Raw genomic sequence first — 22,208 nt, forward strand, 5'->3', positions numbered from 1 at the left:
ACTGAAGATCACTGACATCGAGATTTGACCTTGTTTTTCCTCCAAGTTCTCCAGTTGTCATGAAAGCACCAATAATAGATGATAGCCTTCCTCCCACCCGCAGAGCCGGAGCAATTATAAGCAAGCTCACCAGTAAAGTGTGGACCTACGGAAAGAGGCATTGCATTACAGCAACACTTTCAACAACATTTATTAATGGATCATCTTTCTGCAAGTCTCTGCTGGGGGAGATTTTCAGATTACATTTACATTTAAGTCATTTAGCAGACTTAAATGTAAATGTAATCTGAAAATCTCCCCCAGCAGAGACTTGCAGAAAGATGATCCATTAATAAATATTGTTGAAAGTGTTGCTGTAATGCAATGCCTCTTTCCGTAGGTCCACACTTTACTGGTGAGCTTGCTTATAATTGCTCCGGCTCTGCGGGTCCTCCTGTGGGGAAAGAGTTTTGGGAAATGAGTGGAATTATCTTGATGTAGTGATAAAGCTTTTTTTGACTGGCCATCATAGGATGGTTATTCAATATATAAGGGAAACTACAAGACAGTAAGCAGTCAGACTGCACCATTGGAGCTAAAAACAAGCATTTCACTGCACCTGTGATCAGAAAATCTGTACCCAACCAATAAACTTAGATTTGACTAGTCTCAGAAACCCAGAATATTGTGAGAGCTGTAGAGTACAGCCTTAACCAAAGCACAACCAGAATACTACTGGTGATGTTGGTGTAGGTCATGGTGGTTGGAACAGAAAGAAAAAAGGGAGGAAGTGCCTTTGAGAAGCTTGTGTAATGGATGTGAAACGCTAGTTTAGTTAGCGGTGGTGCGCGCTAAATAGCGTTTCAATCGGTGACGTCACTTGCTCTGAGACCTTGAAGTGAGGTCTCACTCTCTCTGCACACCGTAGGTTTTGTTTATGGAGGGTTGGTCAAAAAATAATGCATTGTTCCATCAAAACCTCCACAGACCTTTAAATGATTTAATCTTTCATACAATGTGATTATGAAAGTATACCATCTAAACATTGTGTTATACAAGCTTTGCATGACAGACCAGAAAATTGTATGGAGTTTTTTCCCTCTTGCTGAATTCAAGGTCAAAAATCAACACGCTCCGCATTGCATTTTCAAATAACCTTTCAGCGATCTTTCACATAATTCTCAGACACCAACATGTATTTATTTTGCTTTTGGTTTAGTGGTAACAGCACCAAACTGGTCTTCCCCACACATCCACACTGTTGTAGAATAGAAAAACAAAAAAGTCTATACCAGAGAACAACTCACAGACCATTGCTTTTAAAGAGACAGTCTTACATTAAAAAATACTGCATGACAGTAACTCAAATCTAATTGAATATAGTGGACAGATAATTGGTGCCTCTATAATACCCATCTCTGAATTACATTAACCTTTATTCCATCCAATCTCTCCCCAGCAGGGTGTCCTATCGATTTATCCAACAGCTGCAAGATTTAAGTGAAACAAATGCACAGTAAGTCATATCCAATGGGGAATAATGATGATGCTAAGCTTGAACCTCTACCCCCAATCAATAATAGTTAATTTCATCAAACGTCTTTACTACTTTCCTCTGCATACCACCTCTTAATATGACATTCTCAGTGGAAGTGGGCTGAACATTCCTTACAAAATGGCCATTGAAGCAAAACAAAGAAAACAAATTTCCATCCTGCAGCCTTACAGTATTTTATGTCAAACAGCCTGATCAATACACTATCATTGTATATCAACAGGTAAAGTGTTACATGCCAAGAAGGCAGACAGAGTATTTAAAGGAATAGTCCAATTGTGTAATCAAAAGAGAGGCCATCAGCAAGATGTCAGAGGGGTTAGAGAGGCAGCTGCAGCAGTTAGTCAATGTCCATCTCAGGCTGTTTATTGCCCTCTGCAGATTCAGGAGCCACCGTGCCCCCTGCTGCACCCTTCTCTGGGCTGCCCGGCTGGGCCTCTGTGCCCTCCTGTCCATTTACTGGCCCATTCTGCTCTGCCTTCTCATCCTTGGGGACCTCCACTTTAGGTTTGGGCTTTGACACAATTGGGTTGCAAGCAGAGTCAAGCTCCTACAAAGATGGAGAGAGGATATCATAGTTAGACATCTGGGACATTTTTACATTTGGATGAACATATGTCATTTTAGGACCAGGAGTTTTCCTTGACCATGTGACCTGACCAGGCAAAACAGTTATTGGAAAGACTATGCAAACCAATTATTAGCACTTACCTTTGTTTTTGCCTGAATCTCTCTGACTTTGACAGCAGGCTCCTGGGTAAGATTGTGTTTGCTCTGCGCGTTCATTTTGCTGTTCATCCAGATCATGGCGTCGTTCACCTGCTTATCCACCTTCAACATCTCCAACTCATCCAAATGCTCATACTGCTCCTCCTGGGTGTCAAGACAGTCATAAGGAACATTTCAGTGCTGGGAGACATTGAGATATCATTAGATGTCCAGTAGCTCAAGGTTGATAAAACTATGTGCACAACTATGCAATAATAATCTTATAAATTACCTTTGTTTTGTAAGCTTCTACAATCTTCATGAACTGTTGGATATGCTTTCCAAGTTCATCGAATGCTTTTGGCCTTTCCTCAGCCTCATTGTATCTTTCCCGGATGGGCTGCCCAAGTTTCTGAAGAAGGGTCATTCAGTTCAGTCACCTGACACAATCTATCCTATGCTAAAACCAGAGACATGAATTGACCGACAATGTTACCTTTAATTCAGCCAGTTTGTCGATGTACACTTGTTTCTGTTGGTCCTCGCCGTCTTCATACAACCAGTTCTCGGTGTCCTCAAGTCTTAACGAAAAGGTGTCTCTGTCCTGCATTTGGAAAACATTAACTTTAATAACTTCACATCATTTGCTTCAATGCGTGTAAGGTTATATAGTGGCAATATACTCACAGATTCACTGACAAACTTCTCCAACAATCCATGCAGTTTGTCTCTCATATCATAAACGTACTCTTCTACGTTGTTCTTGGCATCGTTCCGCTCCTTCTCCAGCTTGTCCTGCATAATCATCTTACCCTGAGATGGACACATCAAATACATGTTTTTATATTTGTTACTTTCCTTCCCATCACAGCCTTGCTGTAGATAAAGATTGACATGCTCAAGCAAGTCATTAACCTTCAGTTTGAGTCACACAAAAATACTGTACACTAGCCTTACGATTTACAATAAAGTGTCAAGGTTATGCTTGTAAAACTACATACATGTCAATACAGGTTTTCAGCTAATTAAAATTCATTCATGATGGGACAAGTTGCCATGATATCCTACAATATTACCTCATTCTCCACAAACAGATTGACCGTGTCGTTGGTTAGTTGCCAGCGCATGCTGTTTTCTATTGGGAGCTCGACAGTCTTCGTTTTCACTTTCGGTTTCTTTGCTGATGAAGCTAGATTCTTCTCTTTTCCATCCTCTGATGTCTAAGATAAAAATAAATAAAAATACACCTTTTAGATAAATGTGCACTGACTGGTCCCATAAATAAGGCTATATCATGGGCTCCCGAGTGCCGCAGCGGTCTAAGGTACTGCATCGCAGTGCTAGAGGTGTCACTACAGACACCCTGGTTCGAATCCAGACTATCACAACCGGCTGTGATTAGGAGTCCCATAGGGCAGCGCACAATTGGACCAGCGTCGTCCAGGTTTGGCCGTGTAGGCAGTCATTGTAAATATGAATTTGTTCTTAACTGGCTTCCCTAGTTAAATAAAGGTTATATTTAAAATTAAAATCATTAATACATCTAGACAAAAAGCATCCCCTCAGAATGTCAGTGGTAGAAAAATATGTTATCACACTGTATAGCAAAGGAAATACGCAGTCCGTTAGCTACCTCCATTTCCTCAGTCTCAGACTTCTTGTCAGCATTGTCTTTCTGTCCATCACCTTGGGCTTTCTGGTCATCTTGGTCAGTCTGCATCTTACTCTGATGAGATGAGAAACATTCGATTAGCCATTAATGTGGAGTTAACACCACCACGAGTTAGCTTGGCATCACAGTGCACAGATCACACATCGGAGAAAGTCATCATTGTGAAAGAAAAAACTCCCACAGGGAATAGAAAATGGACACATCTGTCCTGGAACAGATCTAACTTGTTCAGACATGACAGCTGAATTACCTGCCATTTTACTAAATATGTTTGGGCTGATAATTTTCCAATGAACTGGGTGTGGGTAGATTATAGGCTTGTGAAAGCCGCGCCAAAACAAAGCACACAAACCTCGTCTTCCTTCCCCGCAAGGTCTGTCTCCATGGGCTCCTCTCCCTCAGTGGGTTTCAGGACCTCCACTAGAGAGGCACTGGACACGCTGAAGACACCGTGGACATTCACCCTAACTTTCACCTTAACCTTTGAACTTTCACCATTCGCCTGGGGAACCACTTTCTGGACCATGAACTGACCTAAGGAGTCCACAAGTGGATTATTAGACACTGATTAACATGGCCTTAGAGACAACCATTCAAAGTAAATAATTAACTGAATATGTGCAAGCCTATTGCTTATTAGACGGGTCTAGAGTTTCAGGCCTGTTTGTTTGGGTACCTATTGAGGGGTCCGGGTACGGCAGCTCTTTAGGGTTGTTGTAATAGGCCTCCAAGGAGAAGGGCTCTCTCCGGTAGAACGTCAACACTTTGGAGAAGGGTGCTGCATGGTTCTTTGGGAATACCTCACAATCACTGACATTGGAGGAGACAAGAAGATTATGAGAGTCACTGCTGATCTGAATTCAGTGCAATCAGTGTCAAATAAGCTTATGTCAAATGTAAAGAAGAGAGTTCACACCTTAACCCCTCCTCTGCAGCAGAGTTCCACTTCAATGAGATGGGATAGGGCACAACATCAGTGATGGAAAACTCTCTGACTTTGAAGGCGGGGGACAGGATAGCACACTGGGGAGATCAATCACATGCATTATAACACATTTCAGGGGGGCTACATTACTAACTGGTTAACAACTGTATACAGTAGTTCATGGCATGTCAACAGTAAGGTTATTTACTGCAAATAGTTTGTGCTAATCAGGTTGACAACTACAGTGATAACAACCAGTTCCGTAAGAGGCTAAAAACAGCATGCCCATTTGCTGAAAAGGTCATTGGGGACAGTGAGTCATGACATGATACCTGCAGTGCACATCCTCTTGCAACAGCCTCGTCTGCATTTAAAGTCATGCTCAGTTCTTTTCCAAAGAATTTGCAAACTCTTTCTTTGACGGCTGGGATCCTGGAGGCACCGCCCACGATTTCCACAGCGTAGAGGTCTTCCTTCTTCAGCTCTGAACAATGCATGGAACACACCAGTCAAATTAAACAGCCCACCCAGGTGTTAGCAAGAACATGAACAGGCTCTGCTGAGGGATACTCCTGCTACTATTAGTACTACTACAGTTACTCACTGGCTTGTTCCATGACGTTGCGCAGGGGAGCCTCCACTTTGGCCAGAAGCCCTGCACACATCTCCTCAAAGTGGCCTCTGGAGCAACAGTGGTCATTGGATATTAATAGATACCGTACACACATGCAGCTGCTTGCATCATGATGATACACAGGCACCGAATGAAAACACTTCCTGACAATTGGCTTTTCCACTGCAGATGGCCTAAATGTAATAGAGGTACTGTGATGGGTGAGAGGACTTGTATTTTGCTTCACCAACCTGTTAAGTTTCCCAGTGACGTCAATGTCATTCATGAAGCACTCAATGTTGAGTGGCAGATCAGAGGAATTGGCGCTCATCAGCTTCTTGAGCTTCTCACACTCCTGGTAGAGACGAACCAGGGCTCTGGGCTTGGTTTTCACATCCAGCTTGTACTTCTTGCCAAACTCCTCACAGAAATGGTTCACCAACACCTCGTCAAAGTCTTTGCCACCCAATGCTGCGTCAGACGCAGAAGCTAGCATCTGAAAGAGAAAGAACATTAATTCCATGCCTTATTCTATAAAAAAAAAATTTTTTTGTACATATAAACAACATACTTTGAGCTTTCCTTTGTTGAAGGCACAGATGGAGACCTGATAACCAGAATGGCCCAAATCTACAAACACCACATTTCTTGGCTTTTCCTCAGGGGCAGGGAGATCTTGTTTATAGATCCCATATGCCAGTGTAACTGGAAGAATCAAAGAGACAGAAAAATGTGTTCAGACCAAGATTACATGAGTTAACATTGCTCAGTGTTGGCATGGTAATGGCATTACCTGCAGTGGTCTCATTCATAAGTCGTAGGCAGTTGAGTCCAGCAATCTGAGCAGCATCTATAACGGACCTCCTCTCTGCGTCAGTGTAGAAGCTGGGGACCTGGAACACATTTAGGAAAAATTATGACCCTTAACAAAAACATCATCCTTGACTGCTTATACTGTGTGATAAAACATTTACTCTTTAGAAAATATATGGAGTTACAATAGGGCATAGGCGTCGCTGTATTAATGACATTTTGCTAACCAAAAAAATACTGCTCTGTATCTTTACATCTCTGGGCCTTGCCTAAGTAGAAGTAAAACTGCTTACAGAGATGACACAATCAGCCACAGGTTTCTTCATTGCGGTCTCAGCAGTCTCCTTCAGTTTGGTCAGCAGCATGGCAGTGACTTGTTCAATGCTGAAGACTTTCTCCTCCTCCATGTACATCACCTAGTAAAAAGTATAGTAATGAAGTACAAACGTCTTGAAGATTGAATATCTCAACTGTTCAGCCTCTACCACCATGATGGATCAAGTGCTAAATCAGAAAGTATACTTCACTTTTGATCATTTACCTTGATCCCGGTCGACCCAGAAGGCAACTGGGCCAGGTCGTAAACCAGGCTAGATTTTGCTGACTGGACATAGGGGTCTGAAAATGCCCTGCCATGGAATCGCTTGAACCCTTGAACAGTGTTCTTACAATTTGTTACAACCTTTCAAAAACAAAACAAATACCATGATCAAACACACTACTTTACTTTAATAACTGAATTGTATTAGCGATAAGGGTTAAGCTTACCTGGCCTTTGGCTGCCGCTCCTATTGAACGATTACGTGGTCCAAAGGACACACATGCTCTGAAAAAAAGTGAAGATGTTATTGATAACAGATCCTTCCCTGCGTGCATGGTGCTCAAATTGTTTACCCTACATGCTTAACTGCCACAACGGACAAAACTTGCAATGCCAAAATGTAGGCTACGTTCCAAAGAGCCCTTTAGTCCAAACTCTTCTGTCATCACTGCTAAACACAGATGTCAATGGCAAAAACGCACACTACAATTACTGTCAACACAAGTGTGCAGTTGTTGGTGATGTCAGCGAGAGGTTAATGCACCAAAATGTAGACAACCCAATTGCATGCCGATGTCACTACACCCGTATAGTTAAGCTGACAAGCAAAGTATAGTAAATCTTACAATGCAGTAATGTATAACGAAACCTCATTATTAATAAAAGGCTCACAATAATTATCTTACACAGTTAGTTGCTACGCTGATTAAACTTAATCTCAGACCGATTTAAATCTCAGACCGAGGTGTGGTGCAGAGATGACAAGAATTTCGAAACTGCCTGCCGAAGGTGATTACTAATTAGGGTGGCAGGTAGCCTAGTGGCTAGTGCATTGGGCCAGAAACAAAAAGGTTGTTGGTTCAAATACTCGAACTGACAGTGAAAAATCTGGTAGTGTGCCCTTGAGCAATGGCTGACCATGTACAGCAGGGCTGCCCAACCTTCTTCTTGGAGATCTACTGTCCTGTAAGCATTCAGTCCAAACAAAATTTAGCATCTCTGATTCAACTAGTTAAGGTCTTGTTGAGCAGCTAATCATAGAATCAGGTGTGTTAAATTAAGGTTGAACTGAAAACCCACAGGACTGTAGCGCTCCAGGAAGAGGGTTGGGCAGCCCTGCTGTACAACACCACATTCACTGCACCTATCTGGTGTATGTGTCAATAAAACATCCATTAAATGTTTTCCTAACTAGTGGAAGTATACTGTATATCAGAATCACCACAAGAAGTAAGTAAATCAAATATATGGATGTGTGATATAGGGATTAGAAAATGTCACTCACTGACATTCATTTTAGCAAATCCTCTGTAATCATTGACTTAAAGTGGAACTGACAGCATTTTAACTACAATGAACAGAAATATAAATGCAACATGTAAAGTCTTGGTCCAATTTTTCATTAACTGAAAGAAAAGATGCCAGAAAATGTTCCATACATACAAAAAGTACACATTTGTTTACATTCCTGTTAGAGAGCATTTAAATTTGCCAAAATAATCCAGACACCTGACAGGTGTGGCATATCAAGAAGCTAATTAAACAGCATGATCAATACACAGGTGCACCTTGTGCTGAGGACAATAAAAGGCCACTAAAATGTGTAGTTTTGTCACACAATACAAAGCCACAGATGTATTAAGTTGAGGAAGTGTGCAATTGGCATGCTGACTGCAGGAATGTCCAACAGAGCTGTTGACAGAATGTGATTTTTCTACCATAACCCACTTCTGTTGTTTCAGAGAATTTGGCAGTACATCCAACCTGCCTCAACTGTAACCACGCCAGCCTAGGACCTACATATCCTGCTTCTTCGCCTGTAGGATCGTCTGAGGAGGGGAATGGGGGTGCTCAGGAGTATTTATTTATGTAATAAATACCTTTTGTGAGAAAAACTCATTCTGCTAAACTGGGCCTGGCTCCCAAGGGAGTGGGCCTGGCTCCCAAGGGAGTGGGCCTGGCTCCCAAGGGAGTGGGCCTGGCTCCCAAGGGAGTGGGCCTGGCTCCCAAGGGAGTGGGCCTGGCTCCCAAGGGAGTGGGCCTGGCTCCCAAGGGAGTGGGCCTGGCTCCCAAGGGAGTGGGCCTGGCTCCCAAGGGAGTGGGCCTGGCTCCCAAGGGACCTCCCAGGCCCAGTCATGTAAAATCCATAGATTAGGGCCTAATGAATTTCAATTGACTAATTCCCTTCTATGAACTGTAAATCAGTAAAATCTTTGAAATTGTTTTTTATATTTTTGTTCAGTATACTTTGGTCGATATTAATAATAATAAGTCACAAATATTAAATTCCAAGTTTATGGTTCAAAACAAATTTTATAAGAAGTTTTAAAAATAGGTTCCATTTGACTCAAAATACAATGAAATACAGTAAGGCATTGCTGGCAGAATAGATGGATTCAGTACAATGCATGATTTATATAATTCGCCAACAGCATTATTTCTTTAACTACCAAGAAATCTATCAGGTTGTAAATCACAGCTGGGCTGGTACATTGCTTGCTGCCTCCACCCATTCGGATGCATTGTTTCAGTTTCAATTACACAATATTTTAAACAAAAACGGGTGATCGTAACTAAGGCTGGGAAGGTCAATTACAATCAAACTAGCAAAGGCAATGATCACAAGTCAGTCATAACGTGGCTAGTAGGCTAGCACACGTGTCAAACAAGGCCCGCAGGCCAAATACGAAACACAAGCGAGTATAAATAAGTTAACAGTGGAGTCATCTACGCTGAACAAAAATATCAACACAACACAGTGTTGGTCCCATGTTTCATGGGATGAAATTAAAGATAACAAAAATGAGCACACAACACAATGCCACCAATGTCTCAAGTTGAGGGAGCGTACAATTGGCATACTGACTGCAGAAATGTCAACCAGAGCTGTTGCCAGAGAATTTAATGTTAATTTCTCTACCATAAACCAAACCCAATGTAATTTTAGAGAATTTGGCAGTACATCCAACTGGCCTCACAACTGCAGAGAACACATATGGTGTCGTGTGGGCGAGCAGTTTCCTGATGTCAACGTTGTGAACCGAGTGCCCCATAATGGCATGGCGGTGGGGCTATGGTATGGGCAGGTATAAGCTACAGACAATGAACACAATAGCATTTTATCAATGGCAACCTGAATGCACAGAGATACCATGATGAGATCCTGAGGCCCATTGGCATGTCATTCATCCACCGCTATCACGTTTCAGCATGGTAATGCACGGCTCCATGTCGCATGGATCTATACACAATTCCTGGAAGCTGAAAATGCCCCAGTTTTTCCATGGCCTGCATACTCAGACATGTCACCCATTGATCATTTTTGGGATGCTCTGGATCAACGTGTACAACAGCGTGTTCCAGTTCCCATCAATATCTCAAAGTAAGCATTTCATTGTAAGGTGAAAATATAAAAAACAATTTCATCTTCACATGTGCCAAATAGAAAAATGTATTTTAATATCCTGCAACTTTGGACAGCCATTGAAGAAGTGTGGGACAACATTCCACAGGCCACAATCAACAGCCTGTCACGCTGTATGTGGTAAATGGTGGTCACAACAGATACTGACTGGTTCTTAGTCACGCTCTTAATTAATAAATTATGGCCTAATTAATATATTTAAATTGACTGATTTCCTTATATGGTGGTCCTTCTGTAGCTCAGTTGGTAGAGCATGGCGCTTGTAACGCCAGGGTAGTGGGTTCGATCCCCGGGACCACCCATACGTAGAATGTATGCACACATGACTGTAAGTCGCTTTGGATAAAAGCGTCTGCTAAATGGCATATATTATTATTATTTTATATGAACTAACTCAATTGTAGTTGGTTCAGTATACTTGATTTAATTAAGCCTATTGCGCTTGCGCCTGTAAATTCAACTTCAATTGTGCTGCTTTCGTGTGTCCTGTTTACAGCGCGCAGAGGGAAAGTGTACAAACGTGCCACCGTCCTAGCTAGGATACTAAAATATTGCAGTCTAGCGTCAGTTAAATCTTGACAATGAATAACCAAAAAACAAATCCTGCAATAAAACACCATGCAAAGAAGAAATATGTAGGCCTATTACAACATTTGAGCAGTAGCCTATACTGCCGACTCAAGTACAAGACATTGAGTGCACCATACAGAAATGCTGAATTCCACCACCCTGGTGATCCATGCAGTGTAAAAAAAATGAAAAACATGTTAAGTTTAAATGTTACAACAACCTATAGCTACATTTTTTGTTACTGGAGTTATTAAATCATTTTTGATTAGGGTCGCAGTATATTATGCACATCAGAAAGCATAGCAGCAAAGGCTGGACAAATGTATATTTTGTTAAAATTCGGCAGAGTTCTGTCTTATACTATCCAGGTCTGTAGACAAACAATTCAAGCTTCTACTTTTAAAAATCCATCTTTCCAGAAACAAGTCTCTCACCATTGCCGCTTGCTATAGACCACTCTGTAACCCCCAGCTGTGCCCTTCATATGTGAATTGATTTCCCCCCATCCATCTTCAGAGCTCGTGCTGCTAGGTGACCTAAACTGGGACATGCCATCCTACAATTGAAGCTTGATGCCCTCAATCTCACACAAATTATCAATGAACCAACCAGGTACAACCCCAAATCCGTAAAACACGGCCACCCTCATAGATATGATCCTACCCTCCAAATACACCTCTGCTGTTTTCAACCAAGATCTCAGCGATCACTGCCTCATTACCTGCATCCGTAATGGGTCTGTGGTCAAACGGCCACCCCTCATCACTGCCAAACGCTCCCCAAAACACTTCAGCGAGCAGGCCTTTCTAATTGACCTGGCCCGGGTATCCTGGAAGGATATTGACCTGGTTATTCTTCAAGTGTTTTCCTCACCATCTTAAATACGTATTCCCCATTCAAAAATGCTTGAACCAGGAACAGATACAGCCCTGGGTTCTCTCCAGACCTGACTGACCTTGACCAGCAAAATAACATCCTGTGGCATTCTGCATTAGCATCAAATAGCCCCCATGATATGCAGCTTTTCAGGGAAGTTAGGAACCAATATACACAGGCAGTCAGGAAAGCTAAGACTAGCTTTTTCAAGCAGAAATTTGCATCCTGTAGCACAAACTCAATAATTCTGGGAAACTGTAAAGTCCATGGAGAATAAGAGCACATCCTACCAGCTGCCCACTGCACTGAGGCTAGGAAACACTTTCACCACCAATAAATCCACCATAATTGACCATTTCAATAAGCATTTTTACAGCTGGCCATGCTTTCCACCTGGCTACCCCTACCCCGGTCAACAGCCCTCCACAGCAACTCACCCCAGCCTCCCCACTTCTCATTCACCCAAATCAAGATAGCTGATGTTCTGTAAAAGCTGCGAAATCTGGACCACTACAAATCAGCCAGGCTAGACAATCTGGACAATTAGTAGCCTGTTCAACCTCTTTCGTATCATCTGAGATTCCCAAAGATTGGAAAGCTGCCGCGGTCATCCCCCTCTTCAAAGGGAGAGACGTTCTACACCCAAACTGCTACAGACCTATATCTATCCTACCCTGCCTTTCTAAGGTCTTCAAATGTAAATGTAAATGTAAAAGCCAAATTAACAAACAGATTACTGACCACTTCGAATCCCACCGTACCTTCTCCGCTATGCAATCTGGTTTCAGAGCTGGTTCATGGGTGCACCTCAGCCACGCTCAAGGTCTTAACTTCTCTAGGGTAGGGTACAGCAATCGGAATTTTGGATGAAAAGCATGCCCAAATTAAACAGCCCGCTACTCGGGGCCCAGAAGATATGATATGCATATAACTGGTAGAATTTGAATAGAAAACTCTAAAGTTTCCAAAACTGTTAAAATACTGTCTGTGAGTATAACATAACTGATTTGGCAGGCGAAAACCTGAGAAAATCCATTCAGGAAGTAGGTTTTTGTTTTGTAGTTTTCTATTCAATGCCATTACAGTATCAATTGACTTAAGAACTGCAATTGGAGTCCTACACCTTCCACTAGATGTCAACAGTCTTTAGAAATGGTTTCAGGCTTGTATTCTGATAAATGAGGGAGTAAGACCAGTCTGAATGAGTGGACCCTGCCGTGTCAGAGCTTTTTCATGCGCAATCCTGAGAGAGTGCCTTTCTTGTTCACCTTTTATATTGACAAAGTTATTGTCCAGTTGAAATATTATAGATCATTTAGGCTAAAAACAACCTGAGGATGGAATATAAACATCGTTTGACATGATTCTATGAACTTTCCAGATACAATTTGTATTTTTTGTCTGCCTGTTTGACTGCGTTTGAGCCTGTGTATTACTGAAAACGTGAACAAAACTGAGGTTTTTGGATATAAAGAGACTTTATCGAACAAATGGAACATTTATTAAGTAAATGAATGTCTTGAGTGGCACTATGAAGATCAAAGGTAAGGGATTAATTTTCTCTATTTCTGACTTGTGTAACTCTACCTGGCTGGTTACTGTTTGTAATGATTTGTATGCTGGGCTATGTTCTCAAATAATCACAAGGTATGCTTTCGCCGTAAAGCATTTTTAAAATCTGACACCGTGGTTGGATACACAAGAAGTTTATCTTTAAACCTATGTTAAATATGTATTGTTTTCTGAATTTTTAAAATGAGTATTTCTGTATTTGAATTTGGCTCTCTGCAATTTCACTGGATGTTGGCCAGGTGGCATGCTAGTCCTAGAGAGGTTAAGCGATACCATAACCGCCATCGATAAGAGACAATACACTGTGCAGCCGTATTCATCGACTCTGTCAATCACCACATTCTTATCAGCAGACTCAACAGCCTTGGTTTCTCAAATGACTGCATCGCCTGGTTCACTGACTACTTCTCTGATAGAGTTCAGTGTGTCAAATAGGATGGCCTGTTGTCCCGACCTCTGGCAGTCTCTATGGTGGGTGCCACAGGGTTCAATTCTCAGGCCGAGTGTATACATCAATGATGTCGCTCTTGCTGCTGGTGATTCTCTGATCCACCTCTACGCAGACACCATTCTGTATACTTCTGTCCCTTCTTTGGACACTGTTAACAAACCTCCAGACAAGCTTCAATGCCATACAACTCTCCTTCCATGGCCTCCAAATGCTCTTAAATGCAAGTAAAAAAATCTATGCATGCTCTTCAACCGATCACTGCCCGCACCTGCCCGCCCGTCCAGCATCACTACTCTGGACGGTTCTGACCGAGTGTATGTGGACAACTACAAATACCTAAGTGTCTGGTTAGACTGTAAACTCTCCTTCCAGACTCACATTAAGCATCTTCAATCCAAAATTAAATCTAGAATTGGCTCCCTATTTCACAACAAAGCATTGTTCACTCATGCTGCCAAACATACACTCATAAAACTGACCATCCTACCGATCCTCGACTTCGGCAATGTCATTTACAAAATAGCCTCCAACACTCTACTCAACAAATTGGATGCAGTCCATCACAGTGCCATCCATTTTGTCACCAAAGCCCCATATACTACCCACCACTGCGACCTGTACGCTCTCGTTGGCTGGCCCTCGCATCATACTCGTTGCCAAACCCACTGTCTCCAGGTCATCTACAAGTCTCTTCTAGGTAAAGCCCCACCTTATCTCAGCTCACTGGTCACTATAGCAACACCCACCCGCAGCATGCGAACCAGCAGGTATATCTCACTGGTCACCCTCAAAGCCAATTCTTCCTTTGGCCGCCTCTCCTACCAGTTCTCTGCTGCTAATGACTGGAAAGAACTGCAAAAATCACCGAAGCTGGGGACTCATATCTCCCTCACTAGCTTTAAGCACCAGCTGTCAGAGCTGCTTACAGTAGAGGTCGACCGATTAACCGGAATGGCCGATTAACCGGAATGGCCGATTAACCGGCATGGCCGATTTCAAGTTGCATTCGCGAAAAAGGACTGTCGTTGCTCCAACGCGTACCTAACCATAAACACCAATGCCTTTCTTAAAATCAATACAAAGTATATATTTTTAAACCTGCATATTTAGCTAAAATAAATCTAGGTTAGCAGGTGAAATTGTGTCACTTCTCTTGCGTTCATTGCACGCAGTCAGGGTATATGCAACAGCTTGGGCCGCCTGGCTCATTGCGAACTAATTTGCCAGAATTTTACGTAATTATGACATAACATTGAAGGTTGTGCAATGTAACAGGAATATTTAGACTGATGGATGCCACCTGTTAGCTAAAATACAGAACGGTTCCGTCTTGTTTTTGAGATGATAGTTTCCAGATTTGACCATATTAATGACCTAAGGCTCGTATTTCTGTGTGTTATTATATTATAATTAAGTCTATGATTTAATAGAGCAGTCTGACTGAGCGATGGTAGGCACCAGCAGGCCCATAAGCATTCATTCAAACAGCACTATCGTGCATTTTGCCAGCAGCTCTGCTGTTTGACTTCAAGCCTATCAACTCCCGAGATTAGGCTGGTGTAACGATGTGATGTGAAATTGCTAGCTAGTTAGCGGGGTGCACGCTAATAGCGTTTCAAACATCACTCGCTCTGAGACTTGGAGTAGTTGTTCCCCTTGCTCTGCATGGGTAACGCTGCTTCGAGGGTGGCTGTTGTCGTTGTGTTCCTGGTTCGAGCCCAGGTAGGAGCGAGGAAAGGTACGGAAGCTATACTGTACACTGGCAATACTAAAGTGCCTATAAGAACATCCAATAGTCAAAGGTTAATGAAATACAAATGGTATAGAGAGAAATAGTCCTATAATAAATACAACCTAAAACATTTTACCTGGTAATATTGACAACTCGTGTTAAAGGAACCACCAGCTTTCATATGTTCTCATGCTCTGAGCAAGGAACTTAAATGTTAGCTTTCTTACATGGCACATATTGCACTTTTAATTTCTTCTCCAACACTTTGTTTTTGCATTATTTAAACCAAATTGAACAGGTTTCATTATTTATTTGAGGCTAAATTTATTTTATTTATGTATTATATTAAGTTCAAATAAGTGTTCATTCAGTATTTTTTGTAATTGTCATTATTACAATTTTTAAACAATTATTATTTAAAAATATATATTTATTTTTATTTTTTAAATAGGCCGATTAATCAGTATCGGCTTTTTTGTCCTCCAATAATCGGTATTGAAAATCATAATCGGTCGACCTCTAGCTTGCAGATCACTGAACCTGTACATAGCCCACCTGTAAATAGCCCATCCAACTCCCTCATCCCATACTGTATTTATCCGTCTTGCTCCTTTGCACCCTAGTATCTCTACCTGCACATTCATCTTCTGCTCATCTACCATTTCAGTGTTTAATTGCTATATTGTAATTAATTCACCACTATGGCCTATTTATTGCCTTACCTCTCTAATCCTACATCATTTGCACATACTGTATAGACCTTTTCTACTGTATTATTGACTGTATGTTTGTTTACTCCATGTGTAACTCTGTGTTGTGTGTCGAACAACTGCTTTGCTTTATCTTGGCCAGGTCGCAGTTGCAACTTGTTCTCAACTAGCCTACCTGGTTAAATTATGGTGAAATAAATCAAAAATAAACATGTAAAGACCCAAACGGCATTCCATAGAAATCCTGGTTCAGAATGAAACTGAACAAATTAACAACAAAACAGCACAACCAGTAAGTGAAAGAAATAGGTTTGATGATGTTTTGCAGGTAATGGGGACATACTTAACTGCCAACAAAATAACTTGTTGGTCAGTGTGGTGTGTGAGTAACCTTTAACTAGGCAAGTCAGTTAAAAACAAATCGTATTAACAAATGGTGGCCCGGACAACGCTGAGACAATTGTGCGCCGCTCTATGGGACTCCCAACTATGGTCAGATAAGATACCGCCTGGATTCGAACCAGGGGCTGCAGTAACGTCTCTTGCACTGAGATGCAGTGCCTTAGACCGCTGCGTCCATGTGTGTGTTAAATATTTAACTGCGCTAGAATGCTTAAAAGAATGCAACATTTTAAAATAAATAGGTTATCGGTGTTGTTTTTGTTGGGGGCAAGGAAAATATTGGATATCTGTATCAGCCAAAATTGTCATATCAGTTCACTAGGTAAAATGTTAAAATGCAATATACAGTATCCTATGTACATAAATGAACATTATAATGAGCCATATTTTTTCGAATAAAACAACGGTCACTTTGGGTCACAGCCGATTTTGTTGTTGTTGTAAAAACAAATTTGCTGTTACCCCCCCCCAATAAAGCCTGTGCACTGATTGAGTTTGACATCCCTGGGTTAACGTATCTATTTATGCAGCTAGCTATTTATTTAACAACCTAAAAACACAGAATCTAATGTTAGGTAGCTAGCTGATGGGAGGACGTCATGTCATTGGAGTAGTGGGTGAGGGAGTGACTTTTCCCGCTCATATCGTTGTTTGGTTGCAACAGCTAGAGATACAGGTGTCATTTTGTTAGCTAGCAAGATATGTAAATTCCTTTGCTAGCTATGCTGAACTTGAACAATTGATCTACAGTTAGCATCTCTTAGTTGATCTTATGCATTTGGCATCAATTAAATGGGTGGGCAGACAGGCCTCCTCAACCCTCCTCTCCTCCCTCTCTGCATCCCTTGACTCTCTATGTCCCCTATCCTCCAGGCCGGCTCGGTCCTCCCCTCCCGCTCCGTGGCTCGATGACTCATTGCGAGCTCACAGAACAGGGCTCCGGGCAGCCGAGCGGAAATGGAGGAAAACTCGCCTCCCTGCGGACCTGGCATCCTTTCACTCCCTCCTCTCTACATTTTCCTCCTCTGTCTCTGCTGCTAAAGCCACTTTCTACCACGCTAAATTCCAAGCATCTGCCTCTAACCCTAGGAAGCTCTTTGCCACCTTCTCCTCCCTCCTGAATCCTCCGCCCCCTCCCCCCCCCTCCTCCCTCTCTGCAGATGACTTCGTCAACCATTTTGAAAAGAAGGTCGACGACATCCGATCCTCGTTTGCTAAGTCAAACGACACCGCTGGTTCTGCTCACACTGCCCTACCCTGTGCTCTGACCTCTTTCTCCCCTCTCTCTCCAGATGAAATCTCGCGTCTTGTGACGGCCGGCCGCCCAACAACCTGCCCGCTTGACCCTATCCCCTCCTCTCTTCTCCAGACCATTTCCGGAGACCTTCTCCCTTACCTCACCTCGCTCATCAACTCATCCCTGACCGTTGGCTACGTCCCTTCCGTCTTCAAGAGAGCGAGAGTTGCACCCCTTCTGAAAAAACCTACACTCGATCCCTCCGATGTCAACAATTACAGACCAGTATCCCTTCTTTCTTTTCTCTCCAAAACTCTTGAACGTGCCGTCCTTGGCCAGCTCTCCCGCTATCTCTCTCTGAATGACCTTCTTGATCCAAATCAGTCAGGTTTCAAGACTAGTCATTCAACTGAGACTGCTCTCCTCTGTATCACGGAGGCGCTCCGCACTGCTAAAGCTAACTCTCTCTCCTCTGCTCTCATCCTTCTAGATCTATCGGCTGCCTTCGATACTGTGAACCATCAGATCCTCCTCTCCACCCTCTCCGAGTTGGGCATCTCCGGCGCGGCCCACGCTTGGATTGCGTCCTACCTGACAGGTCGCTCCTACCAGGTGGCGTGGCGAGAATCTGTCTCCTCACCACGCGCTCTCACCACTGGTGTCCCCAGGGCTCTGTTCTTGGCCCTCTCCTATTCTCGCTATACACCAAGTCACTTGGCTCTGTCATAACCTCACATGGTCTCTCTTATCATTGCTATGCAGACGACACACAATTAATCTTCTCCTTTCCCCCTTCTGATGACCAGGTGGCGAATCGCATCTCTGCATGTCTGGCAGACATATCAGTGTGGATGACGGATCACCACCTCAAGCTGAACCTCGGCAAGACGGAGCTGCTCTTCCTCCCGGGGAAGGACTGCCCGTTCCATGATGGGTGACAACTCCATTGTGTCCTCCTCCCAGAGCGCCAAGAACCTTGGCGTGATCCTGGACAACACCCTTCGTTCTCAACTAACATCAAGGCGGTGGCCCGTTCCTGTAGGTTCATGCTCTACAACATCCGCAGAGTACGACCCTGCCTCACACAGGAAGCGGCGCAGGTCCTAATCCAGGCACTTGTCATCTCCCGTCTGGATTACTGCAACTCGCTGTTGGCTGGGCTCCCTGCCTGTGCCATTAAACCCCTTCAACTCATCCAGAACGCCGCAGCCCGTCTGGTGTTCAACCTTCCCAAGTTCTCTCACGTCACCCCGCTCCTCCGTTCTTCCACTGGCTTCCAGTTGAAGCTCGCATCCGCTACAAGACCATGGTGCTTGCCTACGGAGCTGTGAGGGGAACGGCACCTCAGTACCTCCAGGCTCTGATCAGGCCCTACACCCAAACAAGGGCACTGCGTTCATCCACCTCTGGCCTGCTCGCCTCCCTACCACTGAGGAAGTACAGCTCCCGCTCAGCCCAGTCAAAACTGTTCGCTGCCCTGGCCCCCCAATGGTGGAACAAACTCCCTCACGACGCCAGGACAGCGGAGTCAATCACCACCTTCCGGAGACACCTGAAACCCCACCTCTTTAAGGAATACCTAGGATAGGTTAAGTAATCCCTCTCACCCCACCCCCCTAAGTTTTAGATGCACTATTGTTAAGTGACTGTCCCACTGGATGTCATAAGGTGAATGCACCAATTTGTAAGTCGCTCTGGATAAGAGCGTCTGCTAAATGACTTAAATGTAAATGTAAATGTAAGTTGGGACAAGCATGCATGGGCAGGCAAGCTGCAGAAGGACGAGCAGGCTACTATTCCCCATTATTTATCAGGGCTATGTTGAGGTCCAACTAGTTGAAAAAATTTGAGAGGGTTTATCGAACGTTTCCTCGTTAAATTTGAAATAATCTCGCTCTGGCTGGCATTAGTTGTTGATCTTGTTTACATGCATAGGCAACTAACCCTAACCCTACTCAATAGGACTGAAGTACTCAAATGTAGGACTCCCCCCCATGGTATTTACATATTTGCAGGAATCCATTCAGGTGTATTTTGAGGCAAATTCGTTCTAATGCTCTAAAGTCGCACTGTTACTAAACACAGTCCAGTTCAAAGTCAATGATGGCAGGCTGGTGTGGCAAATTGGCTTATTTGCATATAGGCCTACTGCAGCTCTGATTGGCTATGGTGCACTGGTCTGCATAACATGTTTTTTTGTGGTTTTATTTGGTGCAGTGTCTATTAGTTGTCCAAAACGCATGGCTGCTTTCTCACTACATGTCCATATATCTCTCATTCCCAAACATTCGAAAATGTAAAAACATAAAATTATTTAAAAGTCGATCTTTACATTTGAACAGATTTTAATATGATTTAATGTAGCTAAAACACTAAGTCTGACACTAGCTGTAAATAAAAAATGTTGCCAGTGGTGCCATAAACGAATATGGAAAGGATAAGAATATATTTTTTACTAGATTTGGGATCATTACATCTCATTATACTTTGCGACATAGCTTTACGCTCTGCAAAATTGCTAGAATATTCCTACCGGCGATTAACGGACGTCATCATACATAGCAAGCAAGCTACTACAGTAAGCAGTTCCCACTAGTTACCCCAGCTACAAAGTAAAAATGTCTATATCGTAAACATTATTGAAAACAAACATTTTATTTTTGGTCTTCGTATAATGTTAGGCGTAAGGTTAGCAGTGTGGTTACGGTTAGTATTAAGGTTACATTTAAAAATCAGATTTCGTTAGAGAATTTGTAGAAATGGGCGGGGTTTAATACTTTATGGCTGTGTTAACTAAACGCAGTAAGTGGTGAGCTAGCTAACTGGCTAGTTAGCTATTATAGTAGGCACCCGCTTTATGATAACTTACTGCTAGTCAGCAACCATTATCTAGTTAAATACAAATTTGAAATAAGACCATCTGATAATAACGATAATTACAATTGCAGACAAAACGAGATGAATAGCGCTATCCAGCGGAACTCGCGTGCAGTAGCTAGTAACGTTACCCTGCACACACACACCCAACTGTTAGCCAAATGGCTAGCTAACGTTAGTTGTCAAGGCCGCAGAAACTGGCCACTCACAAACCACATGTATTTGTTTCAAGTGGATGGCAAATCTCGACTAGTGAAACGAGTTTTAAAATGTTCTACTTACGGTGTACTTCGGTCGCTATATTCGTTAGCCACGGTTTCAATTCCTCCGGCTCGAGCTACAGCAACATAGCAGCTTTGAAAGCCCAGATCAATTCCCACCACTGACATCTTCCACGCTACCTTGCCTGTATTCTACTACTGTATGAAATGGAGACGTAGATAACTCTTCTTTTTTAAACAGAAACGTGTTTGAATTCTTTTGAAAGACGTATAAAAGTCAGAGGATAATGTTAAATCAAAAGTGTAAATTCAAATTGAATTCATAATCCACAGCACAATACAGAGTACGCTGGTGGTAGTGGTGCACACCGGTAGATGCAAGGTGGTTTTGCGAGTTCACGCGGAATCTTAATGCAATATCGCGAGAATTGAATAGTTCTCGATGGCTCTAGACCTTTCTGTCAAGAGATATTTGGCTCTGAACCTTTCTATTTGAAAGATTTCATTCTGAACCAGGACCTTCTTATTCTATCAACTTTATATGGCGGTTGGCAACCAACTTTAAGGTGCATTACCGCCTCCAACTGGACTGGGGTGTGGACCAGAGACATTGAAGGTCTCAATCCTACCTGGCTCTTCAACCCCATTACTCCTCAAATCTAATAACAATCCGCTCCATTTCCCTCACATATTTCTGGCACTGAAATAAATCAAATCAAATTGTATTTCTCACATACGCCGAATACAGCAGGTGTAGATCTTACAGTGAAATGCTTACAAGCTTACAATGCAGTTGTAAGAAAAAATAATTGTTAAGTAAAAAATAGATAAATAGAAAATAAAAGTACAAAATAATTAAACAGCAGCAGTAAAATAACAATAACGATATAATAGTGATATAATAGCTACATACAGGGGGTACTGGTGCAGAGTCAATGTGCGGGGGCACCGGTTAGTCAAGGTAATTGAGGTAATATGAACAGGTAGGTAGAGTTAAAGTGACTATGCATAGATAATAAACAGAGAGTAGCAGCAGCGTAGAAGAGGGGTCTGGGTAGCCCTTTGGTAAGCTGTTCATGAGTCTTATGGCTTGGGGGTAGAAGCTGTTAAAAAGCCTTTTGGACCTAGACTTGGTGCTCTGGTAGAACATGTTCCACTGTCTCCATCTCCTTCTGACAATGATCACAGTCGGATGTTTCCCCACCGATTTCAATGTACTATTGAGCCTTGTGTGTCCCAGTCTCAGCCTTGTGACTACACTTTCCTCCCTTCTCTCGGCCTGAGGACCTCCCTGCCCCCACCTTTTCCAGAATCTTATACAGGTGTCTTC

General features: G+C 42.8%; 1 protein-coding gene across 1 annotated transcript; it reads right to left on the bottom strand.

Annotated features, from left to right (window-relative positions):
• Positions 1-1,157: 1,157 nt before the first annotated feature.
• LOC123999731 (heat shock 70 kDa protein 4-like) lies at positions 1,158-21,356 on the bottom strand. Its single transcript, XM_046305761.1, has 19 exons — positions 20,940-21,356; positions 7,034-7,091; positions 6,807-6,947; positions 6,559-6,681; positions 6,246-6,345; positions 6,024-6,157; positions 5,704-5,948; positions 5,444-5,520; positions 5,172-5,323; positions 4,831-4,937; positions 4,591-4,724; positions 4,267-4,448; positions 3,876-3,968; positions 3,319-3,462; positions 2,930-3,055; positions 2,739-2,846; positions 2,535-2,654; positions 2,246-2,407; positions 1,158-2,084 (listed from the first exon to the last, which is right to left on the bottom strand). Exons 1-19 carry the CDS (start codon positions 21,044-21,046, stop codon positions 1,875-1,877), a joined length of 2,523 nt encoding a protein of 840 aa, XP_046161717.1. The 5' UTR covers positions 21,047-21,356; the 3' UTR covers positions 1,158-1,874.
• Between the last annotated feature and the right edge of the window lie 852 nt (positions 21,357-22,208).

The sequence above is a fragment of the Oncorhynchus gorbuscha genome, linkage group LG16 (assembly GCF_021184085.1).
Source record: "Oncorhynchus gorbuscha isolate QuinsamMale2020 ecotype Even-year linkage group LG16, OgorEven_v1.0, whole genome shotgun sequence".
Classification (NCBI taxonomy): Eukaryota; Metazoa; Chordata; class Actinopteri; order Salmoniformes; family Salmonidae; genus Oncorhynchus; species Oncorhynchus gorbuscha.

Coding starts and splice junctions, on each gene's coding strand:
- LOC123999731 (XM_046305761.1), bottom strand. CDS start 21,046: ATGTCAGTGGTGGGAATTGATCTGGGCTTTCAAAGCTGCTATGTTGCT. Junction 5,324..5,443: donor CAACGTCATGGAACAAGCCA/GTGAGTAACTGT, acceptor TGCATTGTTCAG/AGCTGAAGAAGGAAGACCTC. Junction 3,463..3,875: donor CTGAGACTGAGGAAATGGAG/GTAGCTAACGGA, acceptor TTTTTATCTTAG/ACATCAGAGGATGGAAAAGA.